At 34.8% G+C, this 23,592-nt stretch overlaps 1 protein-coding gene and 1 long non-coding RNA gene across 2 annotated transcripts; both read left to right on the top strand.

Annotated features, from left to right (window-relative positions):
* Positions 1-3,507: 3,507 nt before the first annotated feature.
* On the top strand, positions 3,508-5,644 carry LOC106102298. The gene is made up of 3 exons (XR_001225564.1): positions 3,508-3,601; positions 4,397-4,536; positions 5,342-5,644. It is a non-coding gene; the product is annotated as an uncharacterized LOC106102298 (long non-coding RNA).
* Positions 5,645-6,576: 932 nt separating this feature from the next.
* LOC106102284 (nose resistant to fluoxetine protein 6-like) lies at positions 6,577-12,294 on the top strand. The gene is made up of 10 exons (XM_013281711.1): positions 6,577-6,686; positions 7,081-7,165; positions 7,883-8,049; positions 8,311-8,389; positions 8,685-8,788; positions 9,716-9,889; positions 10,292-10,439; positions 10,780-10,966; positions 11,374-11,516; positions 12,112-12,294. The coding sequence occupies exons 1-10, from the start codon at positions 6,682-6,684 to the stop codon at positions 12,229-12,231; spliced, it is 1,212 nt and encodes a 403-aa protein (XP_013137165.1). The 5' UTR covers positions 6,577-6,681; the 3' UTR covers positions 12,232-12,294.
* Positions 12,295-23,592: the final 11,298 nt, after the last annotated feature.

Here is a 23,592-nt window from a genome sequence, read left to right as displayed (position 1 = left end):
TTTCCCTTTCCACCCTTTTCCTAAAAGGAAAGGATGGGAAAGAAAAGTTGCTTTGACGGTGGAGAAGACGCGTAGGAAGGGGAAATGTTCACTTTATATGCTTTTCCTCCGTCAATCTAGGGTAGGCAACGCATTTGCAATTGCGGATGTTTATGGGCAGAGGTCGCTTTCCATTTCGGTGGATTCAGGTGGCCGCTTTTTTTTTTAATATATGAGAAGCGGGCAAACGAGCGGCGGGGACACAAAGGTGGTCAACGACGCCCATGGACATCCGCAATACCAGAGGAACTACAGATGCGTTGCCGGCCTTTGAGGAAATAGTAGGCTCGCTTCTTGAAGGACCCTAAGTCGTATTAGTTTGGAAATACCGCCGAGGACAGACCGTTCCACAACGCGGCTGTGCGGGGCAGGAAGTTCCGCGAAAACCGCACGGTTGTGGAATGCCAGCCATCGAGATGATGAGGATGGTACCTGGCGGTCTGTCGTGTCGTCGGATGACGAAACTCGGCGGCAGGAATCGTTCCAAACAACTCCTCTGAACACTCCCCGTGGTAAATGCGGTAAAAGATGCAGAGGGAACTGACGTCCCTCCGCAAGGCCAGAGGATCTAGCCGATCGGTAAGAGCTCGGTCGTTGACGATTCGAGTCGCTCTCCGTTGTATGGGGCCAAATGGAAGAAGCTGGTATTGGGGTGCTCCCGCCCAGAGGTGCGAGCATATGGGGCCGAACTTGCGCCTTGTAAAGTTAAAGGCGGTGGCCCGGCTGGAAGTACAGCTTCGCCCTATTGAGCACACCCAGCTTTTTAGAGGCCAGCTTGGCCTTGTCTTCCAAATGACCGCGAAACTGAACGTCACTCGATATGTCAACGCCGAGAATACCGATATTGGCTGTGGCAACCAGGGGAGTGTTCTCAAACCGGAGATTGACGACGAAGGGATCTTTTTTGCTTGCTCGTTTGCCACCTTATATTATAAAAAGAAAAAAGAAGCCGGTACTTATATTACTGGAATTAAATCAAGAAAAACAACATTTTTCCAAACAATAAATTCAAAGTTTCAGTTTTTGATTAGAACGAATCACGATTTTTTATTACTGTGGGTACCATGTCATAATCAGATTAAAATGCAACGATGTAATTAATATAACATTTTTATAGACTTAAAAACGTGACGTTGATAAAAATTAGAATAACGTTAAAAATACGCCGAAGGTTAAATGATAAATAAAACTAATAAACCATAGCGTTTTGAAATGACAATAACTAGAGAATAAAAACTAATAAGCAAATCGGTGGACATCAAGTAGTAAAGGAATTTTACCAATTTCATTCAAATTTGAATAGTACCTTTTTGAGGGCAGCCGCAGCAGCTGCAGAATAGAAAGATAATAAGACGAAAAACTATTTTGAAAATGACTACTAATGGTTCCTCTAGACTTAGCCTAGATCATAGCAACATCATTATCGATCATCGATCTCAATCTAAGAGCGAGCGCACACCTTTGACTAAACTAACACAAAAATTGTTGTGCGATTGTCGATTGTTTCGCAGCCCATTCAACTGTTTAGTTGCACAACTAAAAATCTAGTAGTGTGCACACCTCCATATAAGCTCATAGGAATCAAAGTGAGACTAAACAATTGTGCGATTGCTTAGTCAAAGGTGTGCGCACGCTGTTAACCGAGACGACAGAGTCAATAATTTATTTTTTTGTGGCAAACGAGCAAGCGGCCACCTAAAACCGCCAAAACGTCGAAGCGACCGATGCCCATAGACATCCGCAATTGCAGATGCGTTACCTACCCTTATACAACGGAAGATGAGACGCACATAAAGAGGATATTTCCCCTTCCTATGCATCTCCTCCACCGTCAAATCAACTTCCTCTTCCTAACTTCTCCTTATAAGAAAAGGGTGGTAAAGAGAAAGGGACTTAAATTAGGCCTCCGGCACCACTCTCATCAGACGAAACACGGAATTGATTCCATTTCACGCCTGTCTTCTGTGTGGTCGTGGTACTACTCCGGGCGTGCCGACCCATTCGTGCTAAGATGTTAAAGCGGGCAATAAAACTTGAAATGTCTTAGATGCAGAATTTTATGTTTTATACAACCGTTTATTAGACAATCATACTAGCATACTAATATTATAAATGCGAAAGTTTGGATGGATCTTTGTTAGGGTTTGTACTCTAAACTTTTGGAGACTTTTGGAAACTTCTAAGGATCTCGATGAAATTTGGCATAGATATAGAGGATAGTCTGGAAGAACACATAAGCTACTTACTTAATAATTCCACGCGAACGGAGTCGCGCACGAAAGCTAGTCAATACTAAATGGGAAGGGAATTTATTTTAGTACACCAACGCACTTCCACGTTTTGCAGAAAAAATGGAATACTCGTTTTTATGTTATTGTAGAAAATTATACGAAAACACCATTGTTGGTATCAACATGCTAATTGTTTTCAAGGCAAATAGTATAAGAAATAATAATTTGCAAAAAAATTTTCCACTTCAAATTGTTAATTATTTTTAAAATTATCGACAAAGCGTAAGGTCACGTACAAGTGTATAATTTAACCTTATATTGTCTTTTCTCAGTACAAAAGTTTATATAAAGTGTAATTAACTCTCAGGGAGTTATCCGTCTGACCCTACTCCATGTAGAGTCAGCAAAAAAGGTTTTCATCATATTAACCTTCCGTAAAAAGTTTGCCGATGACTTCCCAGAATAACACCGACCTTTTCGTACTCCTCTGCACAGTACTGTCAGTCAACACGTGACGTCATGGAGCTATCGGCAAAGTTTCGCAGGATACAAATCAATTTAATATTACCCTAAATTATAAACAACATTCTTAATCAACTTTAACGGATTTCTTTTTTATATTCAATAGCTGTTGCCGGCAACTTCGTCCGAGCAGTAATAAGAAAAAACATACGACTTATGAAAAACAAAAAACTACGTATCACTGGGAAATTTGACATTTTCAGGGATGTATCTTATCCCATACGCTCTCTCGTGTCGGAGGCCAAGACCCACTTTGGGTCGCTGTGCCAACGCAGTAAGTAAGTAAGTAAGTATCTTATCCCATTTGTTATTCTGCGATTTATTTTAATCTCTGTGCCAAATTTCAATAAGATGTGCTGACCAGTTGAATTATTGAGTAATCATGAAAAAATAAAGGATACGTGACCATAAGGAAACCTTTACTTTATTTCTTCAGGATCAATACTAGCCTATGCGTAATAATATCAAATTTCATCGAAGTCCATTATCAATTTACGCTACTATCTGTAAAAGTCTGAATCCATCTAAATTTTCGCATTTATAACATTAGTAAAATGAGATAACAGAAGTTATTCTACGCAATACCAATAGTTATATAAAAAAAACTGTGAAACTGTAGACAACTAAGTTCTTGACGAAATCTCTAAAGTAACCTTAATTTGAATATTGGTATTGACGTGATAGCCCACACTCATTCATTAGGATTTAACCGATACACGCGTGCGCAAGTGTGAAACATACAAAAATGATTTTATTTATATTATTATACACGTTTTCACAATCTACAGCAGTGATTTACAATTTGAACGGTATGTACTACTTTATTTATTTATACCTAATATATATAGTTCAATTAATTCTTTGCCTTTTTCATGTCTTTTTACTTATGATCCATCGATAGAAAAATAAATTGAAATGTCTTTTTTTTTATTCGCGACTTCGTCTTTGCAAGATTAAATAATCTTCTAACAAGTATAGCCTGTGTCACCTGGGGATAACGTAGAGTCCAAACATTGAAGGAATTTTTCAAATACGCATAGTACTTACCAGGATTGTTCAATGTAAACGAACAATTCTTTCCTCTTTACATTACTAACTATCCACCGTGCCACTGTCCGGGTAGAATAAAAAACAAAACAAAAGTAGGTAGCCTTTGAATTCTACCATACTATCCTCTACAAGTATGCATAATTTTATCGAGATCAGTTAAGCAGTTTAGGCTACAAATTCTAACAAACCTACATGCATCCATCTTTCGTATTATTAGTCAAATTATAGACAAAGATCAAAGCTATGTTTTCTTTTGGATTATCTGTGGCTAAAGTTGACTATTTTCCGTATAGATTTAACCTAAACATGCAGAAATTTAGCATGCTAATGTATTCACTATTTTGTAGTGTAATTTAAGATATGTATTTAGGGTATCAATTTTATTCACCTTTCATCGGGGTCCATTTTCAGGGCGATTATTTGAGTTTTAAAATTGACCCTCGATGGGTCCAAAACTAGTCGGCGTGTCGACGGAATACTAACTGTTTAATAATTAGTTATAAAGTGTTTTTATAATGTTTTATTATATTTTGTTTCTCTACGATTGTTTTCAGAAACGGATTACGCTCGTATGCCACCAGTCTTTAATTTCGATCGTTATGAAATATGTATTAATCAAAAACATGGTATTTATTGTACGATGAATGTTGACCTTGTTGTTGACGAAGAAAATGATCTTTTTAATATGATTCGGGTCAGTGAAATCATAATTTAAGTAATTAAGTTAATTATGCCTTTTTACATTTGATTATAACAGTAACTATTATGTGTGTTTTACTTCCGGTGTGTTACAAATAATGCAATTAAAGTGATCTTTGATAATTATTTCCTTATTATCTTGAATTGTATTACAAAAAAATCATTTATGTGGGAATTAGAACTTGAGTACATGTTTGTTTACAATCATTTAAATTATGACTTTTGCAGTTACTTAAGTTTACGTAGGGTCCATTGAACGGTTTTTTAAACCTTTAGTTTCCTGTGTTGTAATAATACAACCAATCCTATAGCAGTATTAATTTACTTTTATCATAAAATATTAAAATGTTCATCATCATCATGAACTTGCCCTTATCTCTTACGGAGGGTCGGCACAGTATGTGCTGCTCTTCCATACATCTCTATCAGCCGTCATATCTGGATACACTCCTTTCTTAAGCATATCCTCTTTCACACAATCCATCCATACTTTCTTTGGTCTTCTTCTACCTTTAGCCGTAGCCATCCACATTCGATCTTAACACTTTCTGGTTTATGTCCCCATCCTCTCGTCGCAAAACATGTCCATACCACCCTAACCTTTTGCTTCTCAATTTCTCCACAACTGGCGCTACTTTCAAAACAAAAGTGAATAGACTATGTGTTCTTCCAGAGTATTCTCTACATCTGTACCAAATTTTCAACCAAACATTCATTCATCTAAACTTTCGCATTTATAATAGTAAGATCTTAATTTTATAGTTTTATTATGTATTTGATTTTTAATTATGATGTTTCAGGAATATAGCGAAAGAAAAGAAACTCATTACAACCACACGAGGCTGTTTCACGGAATCTGTGTCACTCAAATGTGTTCTGATTATTTAAAAAACTCGTCACGAGATCTTGAAGTAAACGTCGAGAGATGTTTGAATGATTCATATTGGAAGAATTACAAATTTAAAACTAAAGTAAATGATATGTTTTGTAATAATCAGAAGAAAGAAGAGAAATTTGAGCTGCCAGATATTGCCTTTGCAGTATTCTGTTTATTTTTAATTCTATTAAATTTAATAGGAAGTCTTTATGATTTTTTCATAAAAGGAAATGATGGTAAATATTTAGTTTCTTTAAATTTGTATTTTTGGATCGATAGAGATGTTACTAAACATTTTTATAGTAAAACCGCATTTGCAGATGCGTTGTCTATCTTTAATCGCCGGGGGACACACAGAAGGGGAATTTTTTGTCCTATGCGTGGTCATGACGAAAGAGGGCTCCTTAGCTACATCCACTTCCCAATCCCAACTTCTCCCCTGTAAGAAACGGGAGGAGGGGATAGGGATTGAAAAAAGGCCTTTGTATTGATTTATTGGTGTCTCTACCATTGTTAACATTGTTACAAATATTGTTATTTTACTGATTTTCCCAGAACGACGTTGAGATTATCATATTTTTTTAATGGTCAAGATTCTTTTAAGATAACTACTACTTCAAAAGTCTGTCTTAATTGAATGTAACGTGAAACAAAAAATGTAAGAAATAAATGCTTTACAGAATTTTCCAAAGATCACCTTGAAATTTAAATTGCAAAACAGTTATTGGAAATAGAATCTGCTTATTTCAATTCAAAAATACTAGATAAATACAAATTGCGTATAATGCTGAGAGACACTACATTACTGTTGGCAATGAAATAAATAAGTTACATAAGATTTGACCTGATAATTATCAATTTCAAATTATACATTATTCCAACTGATGATAGACCTGATGCCACTAATATCTACTTAGTTACGATCAAGTATTAAAGCCGTGTAACACAAAAATACAAAGAGATGAACCCAAATTTAACAAGGCAAGTCCAATATTTTGTGGACCACTGGTCTTGAGTCAACAGATTTCACTTCCTCAACTTAAGTCGCGTTACGTTCCTTCGTAATTTATTGAATAGATGAAATCGGTCTATTTCCTTATATTTGTCAAAAAATCAAATTTTTACATTCATGAACTAAATTTTACTATTTCAGGTAACAAATGGCTGCTATGTTTCTCAGTGAAGGAAAACTGGCGAAAATTGACGGCACCTTCAGGGAGTGGTGCTAAAACAGTAGTAACACGCCTTCAAGGACTTAATGGCATGAGGTGCGAATTTATAACTAAAAATGCGTTAATTCAACTAAACGAATCTTTTAAATCTCCGTGAAATTGTTAATCTCAAAAGCCATCAAGAGCTCAAAATTAATGTAAATCTATATTTGGATTATCATACTAATATTATAAATGCGAAAATTTAGATGGGTGAATGGATGGATGGATGTTTGTTAGAGTTTGTAGCGTAAATGGCTTAACGGAATTTAATGGAATTTGGTATAGATGTAGAGGATAGTCTGGAAGAACACATAGGCACACTTTTGTTTTTTTTTTAATTCCACGCGGTGGGAGTCACAGGCAAACCTAGTTACTAATAAAACAAAGTTTAAAATAAGTAAATACCTTAATATCAGAAGTAAGTTTGTATCAAATTGAAACATTACAGGTTAATAACAATATTTTTGGTGATGGTGGAACATTCGATACTGCCATTCGTGGTCGCTGGAGATAATACGAAGAAAATAGAAGATGTAAGTTTATTATGGAATATTTTAAAAACTAAAATCAGAAATACACGTTTCATCTAATGGTAGAGTCAACTCCTCAAATGTTCCACTCAACCATTGCATTAAGGAAGATAGGCATAAGTGTGGGCGGCGGAGATCCAAATTTTAGTCTTCTAGTAGTCTTCTGCGCATTCCAAAAGTTGGAGACTCAAAATAAAAAAGACATAAAACTTCAATAAGACTAAACCAATGATAGCTCTCCCCACCCTTTTATACCTTTCTAGAATCTAGATCATCAATTGATAACGATCATGAAGTGAACATATTATAGGAATAGATGCTTAGGAAAGAACTTTATGTATTTACTTGAAGTCTTTCGACTAACATCAGGTAATATTGGGTGATTTATGACATTTTCTTGTAGGCGTGGTACTTAGGTATTTCAACAAAATAGTTGTCTTGATAGTTGGTGTAGTCGTAATCCTCAATATCACAATTCATATTTCCACTAAATAATTATAGATCGTAACTATATGTTTCGATTAAGATATTGAATTGACGTCCACCGAACACATGGTCGCGTACGCACTCCGTCGCGACTCGAATCGAACTGACTCGAATGACAAAATGGCCGCCCTACCAGTGCTCGGTGTTCGCCATGGGCATAGAGTAAGCCTACATACTTATCTACCATCTTCTTGCAAAATTTATTTTCGTAACATGTGTAGGTTTCTTTTCCAGGCATACAATAACATTCTATACCACTTGCTGCTAGATGGCACTATAATCGTGCAGACATTCTTCGTTATGTCTGGATGTCTGTTGGCTTACTATTTAGAATTATTTGCTTCAAAAGGTAAATTAAATTGGAAGATTATACCCAAAGGAATATTTTTAAGATGGCTAAGGTAAGATTGTATTGCCTAAGAGCGTGCACACCTATGACTAAACTATCGCACAACTGTTTAGTCTCGCTTTGATTATTATTAGATTTAATGGAGGTGCGTAGACTACTCGATTTGAGTTGTGCAACTAAACAGTTGAATTGGTTACGTAACAACCGACAATCGCACAACAGTTGTGCGATAGTTTAGTCAAAGGTGTGCGCCCGCTCCAATAATCAATAATTTCGTAGGAAAGAGAAATAAATATGCATAAACATTTTCCAGATTAACACCACCGTATTTTATAGTGTTAGCTTTTATCATGACTTGGGCTAGATTTACCGGATCTGGACCATTATGGCACGTAAGTTTATACAATTAATACTGGGTTTCTGAAGTATTTACTTATTTTGTCATTACCAAACGACTCATAAGTGTTCGGTTAAGCTAAGTTTCAATGTAGTAAAACTCGAGTTAGATAGTTCTGGAAAGTATTTCATAAAGTTATCGAATCAAAAACACTAACGATTGGTTAAATTTAGCTGGGAAACCGGGCATAAAACATATTTTGTTTGACAAACCATTTGATACTTCAGATTGCAGTCAAGAACATGCAGTCATCAACAAAACAGTTAAACGAAGTTTTAATATTCTTTCAGAAAATAATGGACGCCGAAGTCGGAGACTGTCGTCGCGACGGATGGCTCAACATGCTTTACGTCAACAATTATGTCGACAGATCTCAATGCATGATGCATACTTGGTAATTTATCTTAAAATCACTAAGCAATCTAAGTTAAGATGGATGTGTAGGGTAACACGAATAGATAAGATACGAAATAAGTATATTAGAGGAAGTTTGAAAGTAGCCCGAGTAGAGAAGGTAAGGAATAAAAGGTTAGTACGCTATGGGCATGTCATGAGTAGGGATGAATCGCATGTTACAAGGAGAACGTTAGTTATAAGTGTGCACCGGTAGTGGTAGACCTAGAAAGAGACGGATGGATTGCGTGAAAGGTGACATAATCAAAAAAGGAGTGATAACTGACATGATGTACGATAGAGTTATTTGGACATAAACCTGTTGCGCCGACCTACGGGAGTAGGATAAGGAGAAAGATGATGATGACTATCAAGCAATCTTTACAATTCTAACGTTAATATGCATTTTAACTATTCCGTCTATAATTAAGGTAATACCAGTTCTTGGTATAGCTTTACCAGTGTTGATTTTACTAATATTGTAAATGCCAGTCTAGATGGATGGTTGGATGGTTGTTTGTTAGAGTTTGTAGTTTATATTACTGAACAGATCTACTTGAAATTTGGAATAGATGTAGAGATAGTCTGTAAAATTACATAGGCTTATTTACTTATGTTTTTTAAGAGAGAGAGAAGAGGAGGAAGACCGAAGAAACTATGGATAGATTGTGTGAAAGAGAATATGCTTTAGAAAGGAGTGGATTCAGATATGACGGCTGATAGAGATGTATGGAAGAGCAGCTAATACTGTGCCGATCCTCCGTAAGGATGTCCGGCACCATCACCCATTCGTCCATCCATCGTAGACTCATCAGATGACATCCGCAAGTGGATGATGAGTCTACGATGAGGTAATTGGTCTCTAATTTATATTTTTTTTACAAATATCTCTATCCTTCCTTTTCTCAAGATCTTTATTTTATTTTAGGTATTTAGCAGCAGACATGCAACTGTCTATACTTGGATTAATAACATTAGTGGTGGCAAAGAGTAATAGAGCAAGAATTGTTGTACTGTCAGCTTTATTTAGTATCTCTTTGATAATTCCTTCTGTACAAACGTACTATCAAGACTTGTATGCATATTTCACTATTACGCCTGAGTAAGTATGTAAGTCTACTTCTATTTCTTTCTGAGGTCAACGAAAATTCAATTTTGATTCTTTACTTAGTAAAATTCATTTAAATTTTTACAAATTTGACCTCACCAGGATTCGCTGATAAAATTTTATATGCCATATTAGACTTTATGAAATACTAGCTTACGCCCGCAACTCCGTCCGCATGGAATAAAATAAAACAACAGTGAGTAGCCTATATGTTTTCCAGACTATCCTTTACGTCTATACCAAATTTTATCAAAATCCGTTCAGCCGTTTAGGCTACAAACTGTAACAAACATCCATCCACCTAAACTTTTGCATTTATAATATCAGTATGATATGATAATTCAACTGTTAAAATTGGATCAACGTCAGATTTTGAGATTTATGTTAATTTTCTAGATTCGTACGAGCACTCTTCAGAAATAATCCAACATTCAATGCGTACAGACGCGGCCACACAAACATATCTTGTTACGTCGCTGGACTTAGTCTTGGTCTATTGATAAATAACTTACAGAAAACGAAGATAGACATGAAAATATATGCGGTAAAACGTGTTTACCTTGCACGCTAGTAAATCATGAATCCATATCTATATACAATTGCAGTATAGAAAAAGGTGTAAGAAAACGTGTATACTAAGAGGCTAGTCTTTGTGAAGTAAAAGATAACTTTGCAAATGCATAGCTTAAATATCTTGATTAATTTTTCAAATCATTTGACGCGCCTGCAGAAATTAATCAGCAATCATTTAATTCGAAGCATTTGCTTATTTTATATTAAATGAGAATATAGAATTACATTTTCTTAAACAATACCTTCTACTTTGCTAAAATATTTACAATTACAATGCAAAAGCAAGAAAGTGAGACTTTTTTCTTTTTTAGAAATACAAGTATTTGTACTGGATGCTTGTGCCAATCGGCATTGGAGTTGTACTCACCAGTGGTATATTCTACATGGACGGTATGGATGTCCCTCTTGTTTACAAAGCGATACACTCCGGTGCATTGCGAGGGGTCGCTGGGATCCTAATATGTGCGATCATATTAGGAATGGTACTCAGAATTGAAGGTTAGTTTAGCAAATGTCTGGAAGCAACTAATAACAAGTACTAACTTTAAAATGTGTTCGTCCAGACTATCCTCGACATCTGTACCAAATTTCATCGAAATCCACTCAGCCGTTTAGATTACAAACTCTAACAATCATCCATCCATCCATCCATTCATCTAAACTTTCTCATTTATAATATTAGTATGATTAGTAAGAAGTAAAATTGACGTTTTGTAGACAATATTAGGAACCTAAGGATACTTTTTGTTATGATATATTTTGTTTCTCTTCCTATTATATCTATGGTGCTATAGTCAGCTTTCTGTATAACTCTCCTCCACCTCTCGTTATTCTTTCTCTCAACATCTTCATCAGAAACTACATGCCTTCTGCAGCTATTGTAATTTTTATATAAATAATTCCAGATACTTACAGAAGAATCTTAGAGTGGCAGGGCTGGACGACACCAACCCGGCTCTCATACTCCGCGTATCTACTTCATCTCATTGTTATAGAAATTCTCACAGGGACAAGAACTACATTAATATATGTAACGGAATTTCAAATGGTAAGACTTTATGTATATTAGAGAAAGCCTGAAATTTGCCCCAAAGGTTGAGAAATTGGGAAACAAAATGGGTTTGGTATGAGGAAGGTGACGTTTGTGAGTTGGACAACTTTAGTGTGAATAGTAGGTAGGTAGTATTTATAAACTTAACTGGACTACTAGTGTAAAATGTGAATGTGTTATGTTCTAAAATTGTTCCTGATTTTCTTAAGAGAAATAATCTTAAACTATAAGGCACACTGGGAAAGTAGGCCTAGAAAGAGATGTATGGATTGCATGAAAGGTTACATATTCAAAAAGGGACCAACGCCTTTTAAAGATAGAAAAATATGAATCCCTTATGTCGACGCGGATAATGCTATCCAGGGAAAAAAAAACAATGTGCTACAAATACTACGTAACTTTCAGGGGTAAAAACAAACAAAAATATGCTCTTCTTATGATTTATTAGTAGATTTTAAACCCATTCCTAAATAATGACTAGAATTAAACCTTTTACGTCTATTTCCAGAAAAACATAGATATTTTTAACGTCCCACGCCTAATTAATTGAAAAAATCAAGGTCATTTTATTGACTTTTTCTTATTATTTCAGATGGTTGTAATAATTGGCACTTCCATTGTGACTTTCCTGATCGCGGTTCCGTTCTGGTTGCTGGTCGAGGCGCCAGTCTCACAATTCATAAAAGTTGTCTTCCCTGCGAAAGATAAATAGAAAAAATTACTAAAGACTAGCTAACTATTATTAGAGAGTAGCCCCAGTAGTAAAGGTAAGGAGTGAAAGGTTAGCATGGTATGGGCATGTTATGAGGATGAATCGCATGTTACAAGAACGTTAGTTATGAATGTGGAAGGGTACATCGGTAGAGGTAGTCCTAGAAAGAGATGTATGGATTGCGTGAAAGGTGACATGATTAAAAAGGGAGTGATGACTGAGATGACGTATGAAAGTTATGTGGAGGACAAAAACCTGTTGAACCGACCCTACGTGAGTAGGATAAGGACAAAGATGATGATGATGATGATGATGATGATGACTATTAAAGACTATTTATTAAAAATACACTTTTATTTAATGACCTTTTAGTCCAATATGATGATAAGTATGTCTTGACTTCACACATTAAATCAAATATAAATGGCAAAGTTTGTATGGATGGATGTTTGTTATCACGTAACTCCAAAACAGCGTGTTTGGCACATATTGTTGAGTGCAAAATACAACCTCTTTGGCTGACAAGCAGTATTTACACAGCCAAAGAGGTTGCATGCTGGCCACCAAGGCAATAATCGTTTTGTAAAAGAAAATAAAAAAGAAGCAGTCAAGATGTGATTGATATAGTTTTGAGTTTTAAATAAAGATACGTTTGTTTTATAAAAAGTGTTTTGTATTTTTGGCTGCCGCGCTGTCGGTAACAAGTTAAACACATATTACCAATTTTTTTTTATACGTGGACAAAGTGGCAGACAAAAAATAATAATGTAATGTTTAGTACTGGTTATATTTGTTTACCAACTTATATGTAACGGTATTTTTTGTTGAAATAAACTATAAATCGTTATATTGATAATTTATTAGTATTTTTATAAAATATTTAATTATATATCCAACTTCCTCACCATAATGTACGCTAAATAGAAATTAAAATGCAAATTATTTAAACGAATCTTGAATAAATAACACGCGTCTTTAAAAATGCGTTTCGTATTTCATAACATTGATCGTCCATCATCTACGTATAAAAAAATCTTTGTTTGTCTCCTTATAACCTTAAACTATTGGATATAATTCTCGTATATGATACATCAATTTCTCCAAGTTTCCTTATTTAGTCGATATCTTACCAAAATCAAACCACAAAATCGCGTGGTTGTATTACTAATGTTTTTCAAGGTGGGATTTTTTTAAGGCTACAGACCGTGGCAATGAGACAAATTTACATAAACCTACATTTAGATTTAAGGGCAAACAAACGTGTACTTGAACGTAAACGTACTTTAAACCCGCACTTGACCAGCATGGTTGACTATGGCCTAGTCACCCTTACTTAGGGTAGACTCCGTGCCCCTCGGTGGGGACGTATAGTGACCTGGTGATGATGATGATGATGATGATGAAACGTACAGGATGAAAACATTCCCCTTCACGGATGGGAAAAACACTAAGGGCATTGTTAAGTATTAATATTTGCTTCTATTTTTTACACCTTTCTAATATTATATATGCAAAACTTTAGATTATTTATTTATTTTTAAGAATTAACTCTACGCGGACAGAGTCGCGGGCAAAAGCTAGTGTGATATTTTATTATTGCATTACAAGTAATACTTTAAACTCTGAGTGTACTAATTGTGATATACATGTAAATACTTAACGACTATTAACCACACTGCAATATAAGTAATATACCTTACATAAGGAAGTAAGTAACTATAAAGTTAACCATTACAAATATACAAAACCAGAATATCAAGATATTTACATATTATTCTCATTGGTACCTATTTAACAGTGGTAGAGCCCGCAATAACTTCTGCACGAATAGTCCGGCTCGCCCCGTGCATCACGCCCACACATGATACGCGAAGATGGAAATAAATTCGCGTTTCGTTTGATAAATGTGGCGTGTTCCCGTGTAAAAAGAGGAATGTAATAGAAAAGCAATTATTCTTTTTCATTCTATTAATTTCAAAATTAGTAGAGGCTGGTTTAATGTCTTCACACAAATGAGCCGCTCGCCAGATGAAATAACATCACACAGAAAACAGACGCTTAATTTTAGTCCTCCAGTTACTACTTTCCACCCTATTCGTAGAAGGAAATGTTGGGTCAGGAAAGTGGATTAGGTTAGGGATAATAGTATGATATGCAAGTATGGTAGGCGAAATATCCTCTTTCTGATTGTCGGCCAAAGGTAGGCAACGCATCTGCAAACGGATGTCTATGGGCATCAGTTCTCTATCTTGGCGAAGGCCGATAGCCGCTCGTTGGTTTGTCACCTTATACAAAAAATCAACGCATCTTAAACGCAACTGGCAAACGGGAGCTGGCGTGCACGTCACAATCTGAAAATAGAAAGGCTGGTGGGAGAGCCAAACATCATAGGCGAAGTCAAAGCCCAGCTTCGCTGGCTGGGCCACTTGGTGAGAATGGAGGAGGATCGTGGAGCCAAAAAAGTGTATCTCCGAATATTGATTGGCCGCCGACCCGTCGGCCGGCCCAAAAACCGCTGGCGAGACGCCATAGAGCTGGACCTGCGCGAGCTAAAGTCGATCGGCTGCCAGGAGACGACACAGGACAGACGACGCTAGCGCTCTCTCATGTCGGAGGCCAAGACTCACTTTGGTTCACTGCGCCAACGCAGTAAGTATCTTAAACGCAACAGTTGTTGATGTGTGTGACCTTCAGATAACACGAATTGACCTTCGTAGCTTGCAGTTTTTTTTAAAAATGTGATATAGTTCGGCGTCAAATTTCAAAGGCATTTCTTATTTTTAATAGCATCAAGTACCTGATTATTCTTAATTTAGTTATTCCTTTACAAAGTCACGTAGGATTCAGGTTTTTCGAGTATGAGCAACTTGGAATATATCGCGTTAAATTTAAAGTTGTTCTCTTCCCGGATCAGATGTTGTAAATAATACTGGCGGTCTACGACATTATCTGCGTCGAATTGAAATAAAAAATTTATTTGTATTGTTCCTTAATTTGATATTTGTATTAAATGTCATCTAGATCTGTTCAGTTGTGGATTTGGTAATGCATACAAACATCGTAGGCTAGCTGATAATCTAGACTTATATCTAAGGGGCGGTAGCTACCATTAAAATGGACTTTTTCGAAGTAGTTTTTATAACGATTATTCAGTACTAACCTATCTGTCTCCTGACGACGCCCATACATACATCAAAACTCTCCCAGTTATGCATTCATAAAAGCTTTAAAATGCTCTTTATGAACCATATTTATATAAATTACTCTTTTAAACTAGACATAGAGATGATAATCACAGACATCATTAGAAAGACATAAAATGATGTAATAATAATACTATATTTGCATAATCACATGCGATTTTTTTATATAAGAATCAATGTCATACGATTCATATCTCTGTTCACCTTGGATTCTTATGTTTTTGAATGTATCATAATAGTAAAATTATATTACAATTATCATCCAATAGAGGTCGACCTAAAAAGAGATTTTATGGATTGTGTGAAAGGTGACATGATCAAGAAGGGAGTGATGACTGAGATAAGGGATGATAGAGTTATTTGGAGGACGAGACCCTACCGCTCCTACGGGAGTAGGACAAGGTAAGGGAATTGATTATTCATCCGATCAAATACTTCCGAAGGGTTCGAATTCTAAGTAAAAGATAACCAGGCTATAGTCAATGCTGGTTCACTGCAGGCTGACTTCACACATCTTTGAACTTTTTAGACGATATATGAAGCATCACAATGTTTTCCTTCCGCGTTAAGAATGAGTGTTAAGATAATATTTAATATTGTTAATAAATGCGGAAGATTAGATAGATGACGGATTTCGATGAAATATTGCACAGATGTACATAATCTGGAAGAGTACATTCGTTCGAAGAACTAAGGTTCGTTTTAATTCCACGGAAACAAAGTTCACGGAAGAAAGTTACTTATCAAATAAAGTAATTCACATTAAGATTAACTATTTACTAAAAGTAAACAGTATTTGTTATATTTAGTGGCATTGAAATGTACAGGAAATAGCAACTTAAACAGAAACTGTAACTAAGATTTTTACGTCGAGTTTAAATTTAAGAAATACTCGTAGAACATTTTTACGACTTATTTTGGGTCGATGACCGCACTGTGAACCTACATTGAATGCATTTTAAAAGATTACAATCTTTTAACGTGATTTATAATTAAGTTATCTAAGTAGACAACTTGAAAAAAACCTCGTAATATAATCAATTAAGAATGTATAAACACTTTACAATCTTGTTGTTCCGCCGCGCAGATTGAGATTTAAAAAAAAACAGTTCTCCATTTATTTAAAAGTATTTTTGTGAATTCATTTTCAAGTTATTACACTAAAGGATAGATTTTTTATATAAACTTTCTCGTATATTCCATCTATTTATCCCCATATAAACTTTTAAAATTTAACTACCTACTAATTACCAAAAATTTCAGTGCAAAAAATCAATTCTCTAACTCCACTCACTACGTAGTTATATCTTACCGTTAATATATCAGCCAGTTTCTTTTTTTTGTTCATTGTTAGATTGACTGCCGATTTATGTTAAATAACGAATAATTATAAGTTTTATCGTGTAAAATAAAGTTATGGCTGATAACGAAACCGGTAACGTCTCACATCTGTAGCAACTCGTTTTAATTGATTTCCCTTTACCTTCCTATTGCGGACCTTACTGATCGCATTATATGTGAAATGTAACATGTTACACATCGAGCATTCGTAATGTTATAGAGAAACTAGCGGACAATAAGGCGTTTAATTATGTTACACTACGTAACTCTACCGTTTAAAATCAGTAGTCGGTACTCGACTTAAGAGCGAGCATACACCTTTGAACATGCCAAGCCAATTCAACTGTTTAGTTGCACAACTAAAAATCGAGGAATGTGCGTATTTCCATATAAGGTCATAGAAATCAAAGCGAGACTAAACAGTTGTGCGAGAGTTTTAAATAAATACAAGTTGATAAACAGTGGCACATATGTCGATAAATTTATATTAATTCATGGACAGCTTTAGATTTTATACTCGGCGACCTTATGGCCGCCCACTATGGCTTTTTGCAGCGAAATAGCTACATATCGTGCTAAAAGGCGCAAATCCTGCGAGTATAGAGGAACTTGCGTTTCAATTGAGATAGAGTAGCAAGTGAAAAAAATAATTTTCAAGTCGAACCTCAGCTAAGTGCAGGACACCTGTACTCAAAGATTCGGCCCTAACCGTCACACTAGAAGATGCTTTTTTTTGCAGGGGAAATCTTAATAAAGATATCTCGCCGGGTTAAGGACATGGTTATCTAGGGTTATACCTAAAACCCCTTCGGAAGCCATCCTGTAGTGCTACAAGGGCTCCGGGATCTCCGGTGTAACGCACCCGTCACACTAGAAGGTGCCTAGAGATTTAGCGGGTAAACTCCACATAAACTCGTCTCTCCAGCAGCAGTATTATAGCTATCTACATAAACCGTTACAGTTACTATTTTATGATTAAAATGCACATATTTAATGATGATATCGAATGATAAATCGATTTAATTTAGTGATTAATGATTTCGATTAATAATAATTAAGTTTAAGAACGCGAAATGTTTGCTTTTAATTTTGGACATAAATGATAAACAAAAGACAGCTTGTATGAAAGTTTATTTTAATTTATATTTTTAATTTATAGCTAAAAAAAATAACGTCTACTGGACTTAACTGTAAACAAAGAAGTTTAATGTTTTTTTTATAGTTTGCGAAGTAGGATTCCACGGTGACCAAACAAATTAGTCATCTTTTCTAGATTTATTTTATAACGTTCAGAGGGTCTATCACAAATATTTGCGTCATGGATAAAATTTGTATGAGATTTGTCGGTGTTATTCACTGCCGGTAGGTCGCTGCACAAATGTTCGTTACGTAAAAAATCTCATGTGTGATTATCCCTCTGATTTGAAAATGCGTTGACATCGATCGATTTACGAGTTATGTCACAAGTTTAAAAATATGGTATTGAATATTTTAAAGTTCATATATTTAAATGTTTACTTTACAGGTTATACCAGTTTCGGTCGCACCTTACGGATATGATGATAGATAAGATATACAATAGGGCATTTTTTATCTTACTGGTAACTAAATAATTTGTTCCTATTTAACTCAGTAATTCTCAATGTCCAGGACACCCTGAGCTCCATATAAGTCTCGGCGGGGGTCCACGGAATATTTTAAGTTGAATTGAATGAAAAAATCGACAAAATGTTTACTTGATAGATCATATAAAATTCATGTGGGTGCATTCTCGCATAGGTTCTAAGGACATCCCTTTTCGACACCAAAAATGTGGGAACATCAGTTTTGAAAAAAGTCCACTACTATTTTTGCTGATTTCAATTTTTACAGCCTTGTTAACGTCAAGTATCTATACTATTATAATAAAGCGTAAACCCATACTTCTTTGTTGCCTAAGATGTCAGCAATTACAACATATTTTTGAATAATTCTTTTTTTAATAAAAAGCCTTACACTTACGTCACGCTTTAGGCTATATATTTTCATTGCCATTAAACTTAGGAGGTAAACATTTTGTATAAAAACCCTAATGTGTGAAAGAGACCATAAGATGCTGCCAACATTAAGGAAGCAAGGTTGCCATGGTTTGTCAGCGTCATGTCATTTTGACATTTGCAATTGATAATTTGACGCATGTAAACAATAAAATATTTTTATTTAATAATTTTATGCGGATGAAGTCGCAGGGGAACAGCTAGTTTAAAATAAAGCATTAACGACGTTTTTATTTTTCATTACAGGCATAAATTCGTCATTATAATGAAGTGACATTTGTAGATTTGAGCATTTGTGTTGCATTATAATGTACGTATCACAAGATGTTTTAAATTTACATTAAAATTAGGGAAAAAAAGCATTGTATGCATAACTTAAATAATATAACAATGCGCATTAATTTGCGGAGAATCAAGATTGTAATTAATTAATACCGTAACAATGATCATTATATTAACAATGTAAAAAGTATTGCTGGTCAACAAAGGCGAGAAAATTTTAACAATAAAAAACTCTAAAGCAAGAGTAAATATTACAGTAATACAAAAAACGTTCTATGAATTAAAGGTTAAAAAATCTAATATACAAAACCTTTACGACCGTGGGACACCCGTGGCCCTTTCGTAATTTTTAAAGACTTGTTTGTCATTGAAAATTGCATATACTGATAAGCATTCTCTTGGGATTAAAAAAGTGTCCTTGTTACCCCCCCACCCATGATCAATTGTTGCGAATTGAAACGATTTGATAACTTCTTAACTATCACAACTGGTGACGACCATGGGCTGCTAGAAGGTTCGATGACATTCTCTTTCTCCATATCACAAATTATCTTTTCAGCTTCCTCTCTCTTAGCCAGAGGTAGTCTTCTAGGTCTTGGCGGATGGGACGTGCTTCTACCCCTACTAGACATGTGCTCGTGCGCTGTATTTTAATAAAGATTTTTAAATTATTCCCATGTATTTAAATTTTTAACGAAAAAATTTAAGCGGTAACATAAACCAGCTAAAACTCTGATTTTGAATACTAATCTATTTGGTCAAAAGCATACCATCTGCTCTATGATCGACGACCCGCCACTGCGACCATCAGCTGGTGAAGTCAATGGACTGCTGATACACGAGTTATTAGAGCTGGCGCACACCTTTGACTAAACTATCGCACAACTGTTGTGCGATTGTCGATTGTTTCGCAGCCTTCAACTGTTTAGTTGCACAACTAAAAATCGAGTAGTGTGCGCTGCATATAAGCTCATACGAATCAAAGCGAAACTTAATAGTTGTGTCATAGTTTAGCGCGTTCCTAGGTTTCCTTTAGTCAGTTTATTATTTCAATTGGTATATTTTAACTATCCATAAATTATGGATGGAACAAAATGTATAAATTAATTTAAGATATCGATGATGCAATCACATTATAAGTGACAGATAGACGATTTATATTCTAGATTTAAATACATTCAAAGTTAAATTATTTGCTTTATGGTACCAGGATTAGATTTTAGAGAACGTCTGTGGCTCAGTGGTATAAGCACTTGTAATCTACGGGTCTTGAGTTCGAATTCCGTCATGTACCAACATGATTACCGAATTTTCGATACATAATTTACTCGACATTGTTATGGTGAAGGAAATATTGATGCAACCTGCACATATCGGTGAAGAAATTTAAAGATATTTGTGAAATCAACCAATCCGCACTTGACCAGCGTGGTTGACTGGCGTATTCACCCCTAACTTAGGCTCCATTCCACTGAAGCGATCACGTGGCGCCCCACACAATGGCCAGAAGGGAACGGAGGGGTTCAGTGAGGTATGCCCCCCACTATGGGGGGAGAGTCCCACATAACTCTCGTGTCTGCCCCGAGGCACGGAGTATGCGAAACGCATTCCCCATCGGTAAAAAAAAAAGCTCCATCCCACTCAGAGGGGACATGATGATGTAGTGTTGATGATTTCATTTTAGATATGTTTATCTAAGTACAATACTCAGTTATAACTGTCAGTTAAAATGTTAACTAGACACGCTCAAAGTTAACTTACCGTTAACACTGAGTTTAGTTAACAGTAAAGTTAGTTAATTAGCTGTCTGTTAAAGTTTCGCCTATACACGCTCTGTTTTAACTGTGTAGCGGGCTTTACAAAGATAGAAATATAATGTAATTTTTTACCAAAAAAAAAATTGAAAATTTTGATAAACGGAATCGGAAGTCATTGACTGGTAGATGATAAAAAAAGCTCTTTTAAAGGTAGAGTATTATAATTTGATTATCAAATAACAAATTTGGTTTATTTTATAATCGATAGTTTGATATAACTAGTTCCTTTGTAACAATTAAATATCTCGAAGTTATATTAATATTGTTATGTTCAGTATTTAATTTTAAAACTTATAATAATATTCAGATCAGGTTGTAAAAGTTAGCCGTGACTTTATTATGTTTTGATACTATTTTGATATATCACATATTTGAAAAATGCAGTTGATTTTTGTAAAATATCATTGTTATTATTATATTTCTCGTACTTTACAAGGAACCCTATTTAAAGTTAAAGAGATTTACGTCACGTTATTGAACTTTTATTTTACTTTATTTAAAAGCAAAAACAATAATTGTTATCTGCACTAATATTATAAAGAGGAAAGATTTTTATTTTTGGATTTTTATGTATTGATTTGTATGTATTGAAATAACTCAAAAACTACTGGGCCGATTTTAAAAATTCTTGCACAGTTAGAAAGGTAATTTATCTTTATTTATATGTATATAGGCTTTATTTTTAATTTCACGCTGGCGAAGTCGCGAGCGACAGCTAGTATTTAATAAACGAATGTTTTCCAATAATCGGCTACAAGGTAGATTCTATTCAGATATCCTTGTCATCTACATAAGATGTAACTTACTGCAAAATATGAAAAAGAATTAATCTTACCTTTTACGTAACATAAAATTTTATCAAAAGAATAGTTTTTAGCTGTAGATAAAAGTCAAATTAAAGTTTCTTTGTATCCTATAATAGGTAATAAGCGAGCAATCAACTGAATTCGTCGACATAACTAAACGACCGTTGCCCATATAAATTCGCAAAAACAAAATGCGTTGCCTAACTATAATCGACCAAGGAGCAAAGAGACAGGGAAAGAGGATGAATTACCTACAAGCGTACTTACAAGACGAAACGCTTTATTCTGCGTTTCATTCGAATGTGCGTGTCTTCTGTTCCACGTGACGCGTGTCTTCTGTTTGGCCGTGGTACTGCACCAATCGAGGCGAGACCAATTTATGCAACAAATGTTTTTGTTGGCTCTAAGACAGAACGCATCTAGAATTATGTTTTGAGGTTTAAAACCTATTAGATTGAAATTGAAATTTAAATTGAAATTTATTGAAAACTGATTAATAATTAACAATAAAAGTTATAACCAATTAAAAGATAAATACAAATAGTGATAAATGTGATTGATCTAGTGATGCCCACACTAGGCAATGCCTGTATCGTGGGCATCGAAACAGCAGGAAAAATATTTTTATACAATAATAATTAAAAACCTACGCTTACGGCGTTTCGGTATTATTATGAATTTATGAAGGAAAAATAAATATGCAAGATGATATATGATATATGTATAGAATAAATAAAATAAGATGTAACAACAAAACTAAATACTTGAGAATTAATAATATATATTATATACGTATGAATATCTGAGTTATATATATGTATGTATGTAATAATTATTTATAAACGTCCTAATAAACAAGATTACTTAGAAATGCGGAGTGTTAGGTAGAAGTTTTCAAAAGGTTCTCAGTGTCATTATAATTTAAAGTTAGCAATTGGGTATTTGGTTTATTTTTTGTTACATTCGTAAACAAATGTTTATTTTATGATGATTTGTGACTTAATAATTTTAAGTTTGAGTTTTATTTTGTTTCATTATTTCTTTTTAAATACTAATTCTATTCTCCATTCCATTCCGTATTCCATCGTAATTGTATCGAGTAAAAGAATGATGATTGGAACCAATTATTACTTATATGTTTAATATATTACATTATTTACATTGGAATGCACTACACTCTACTGGAATGCATAAGTTTCTTATTCGGTATTCGATCAGGTAATAAATAATGATTTACCATATGTGTCGTTTACGTAGATATTTACAGCATATGACGTAATTCTTGTCTTCACAGAGGTTTCTAACTTCCCTCTATTACAAGTCAGGGCCTGTTATGACGAGGGATGAACGTTAATTATTAATGTATACCGGTAGGGGTAGACTTTGAAAAAGATGGATGGATTGCGTCAAAGGTGTTGACTGAGATGTCGGATGGTAGTTATTAGGACGAAAATCCGGTACCTGAAGGGTAGGGTTGACAAGTCAGGGCCAGCAATAAGGTAGGGCATGGTGCGACAAAACAAGGCATTGCACAGAAAGGGTTTCTGAATCCTCGTCTCACATAGACTTGCTTATACTGCCTATTTTATAATAAAAGTAATATTATATTTTACGAAGTTTTATTAAAAATAATTTTAATTTTGTTTTTTTTTTCTTTAACATGTTTTCTAGCTAAAACGCTTTAAACGTCCTCGGCCGACTAGATTTAGTTACTTTTTGATCGGTTCAACAATTTTGGCATGATAAAAAAATAAGGCGTTAATAAATTAATATTCAAGTTCAAAACCGTAAATAATAGATTATGTAACATTTTAAATATATAAATACAATCAATGTGTTTAAGTTTGTTCCCAAAAATTGGGTCTCTTTTAATATA

Source organism: Papilio polytes, unplaced genomic scaffold (assembly GCF_000836215.1).
Source record: "Papilio polytes unplaced genomic scaffold, Ppol_1.0 DF823923.1, whole genome shotgun sequence".
Classification (NCBI taxonomy): domain Eukaryota; kingdom Metazoa; phylum Arthropoda; class Insecta; order Lepidoptera; family Papilionidae; genus Papilio; species Papilio polytes.
Note: the sequence above shows the minus strand (reverse complement) of the source record. Positions and strands in the feature narration are given on the sequence as shown.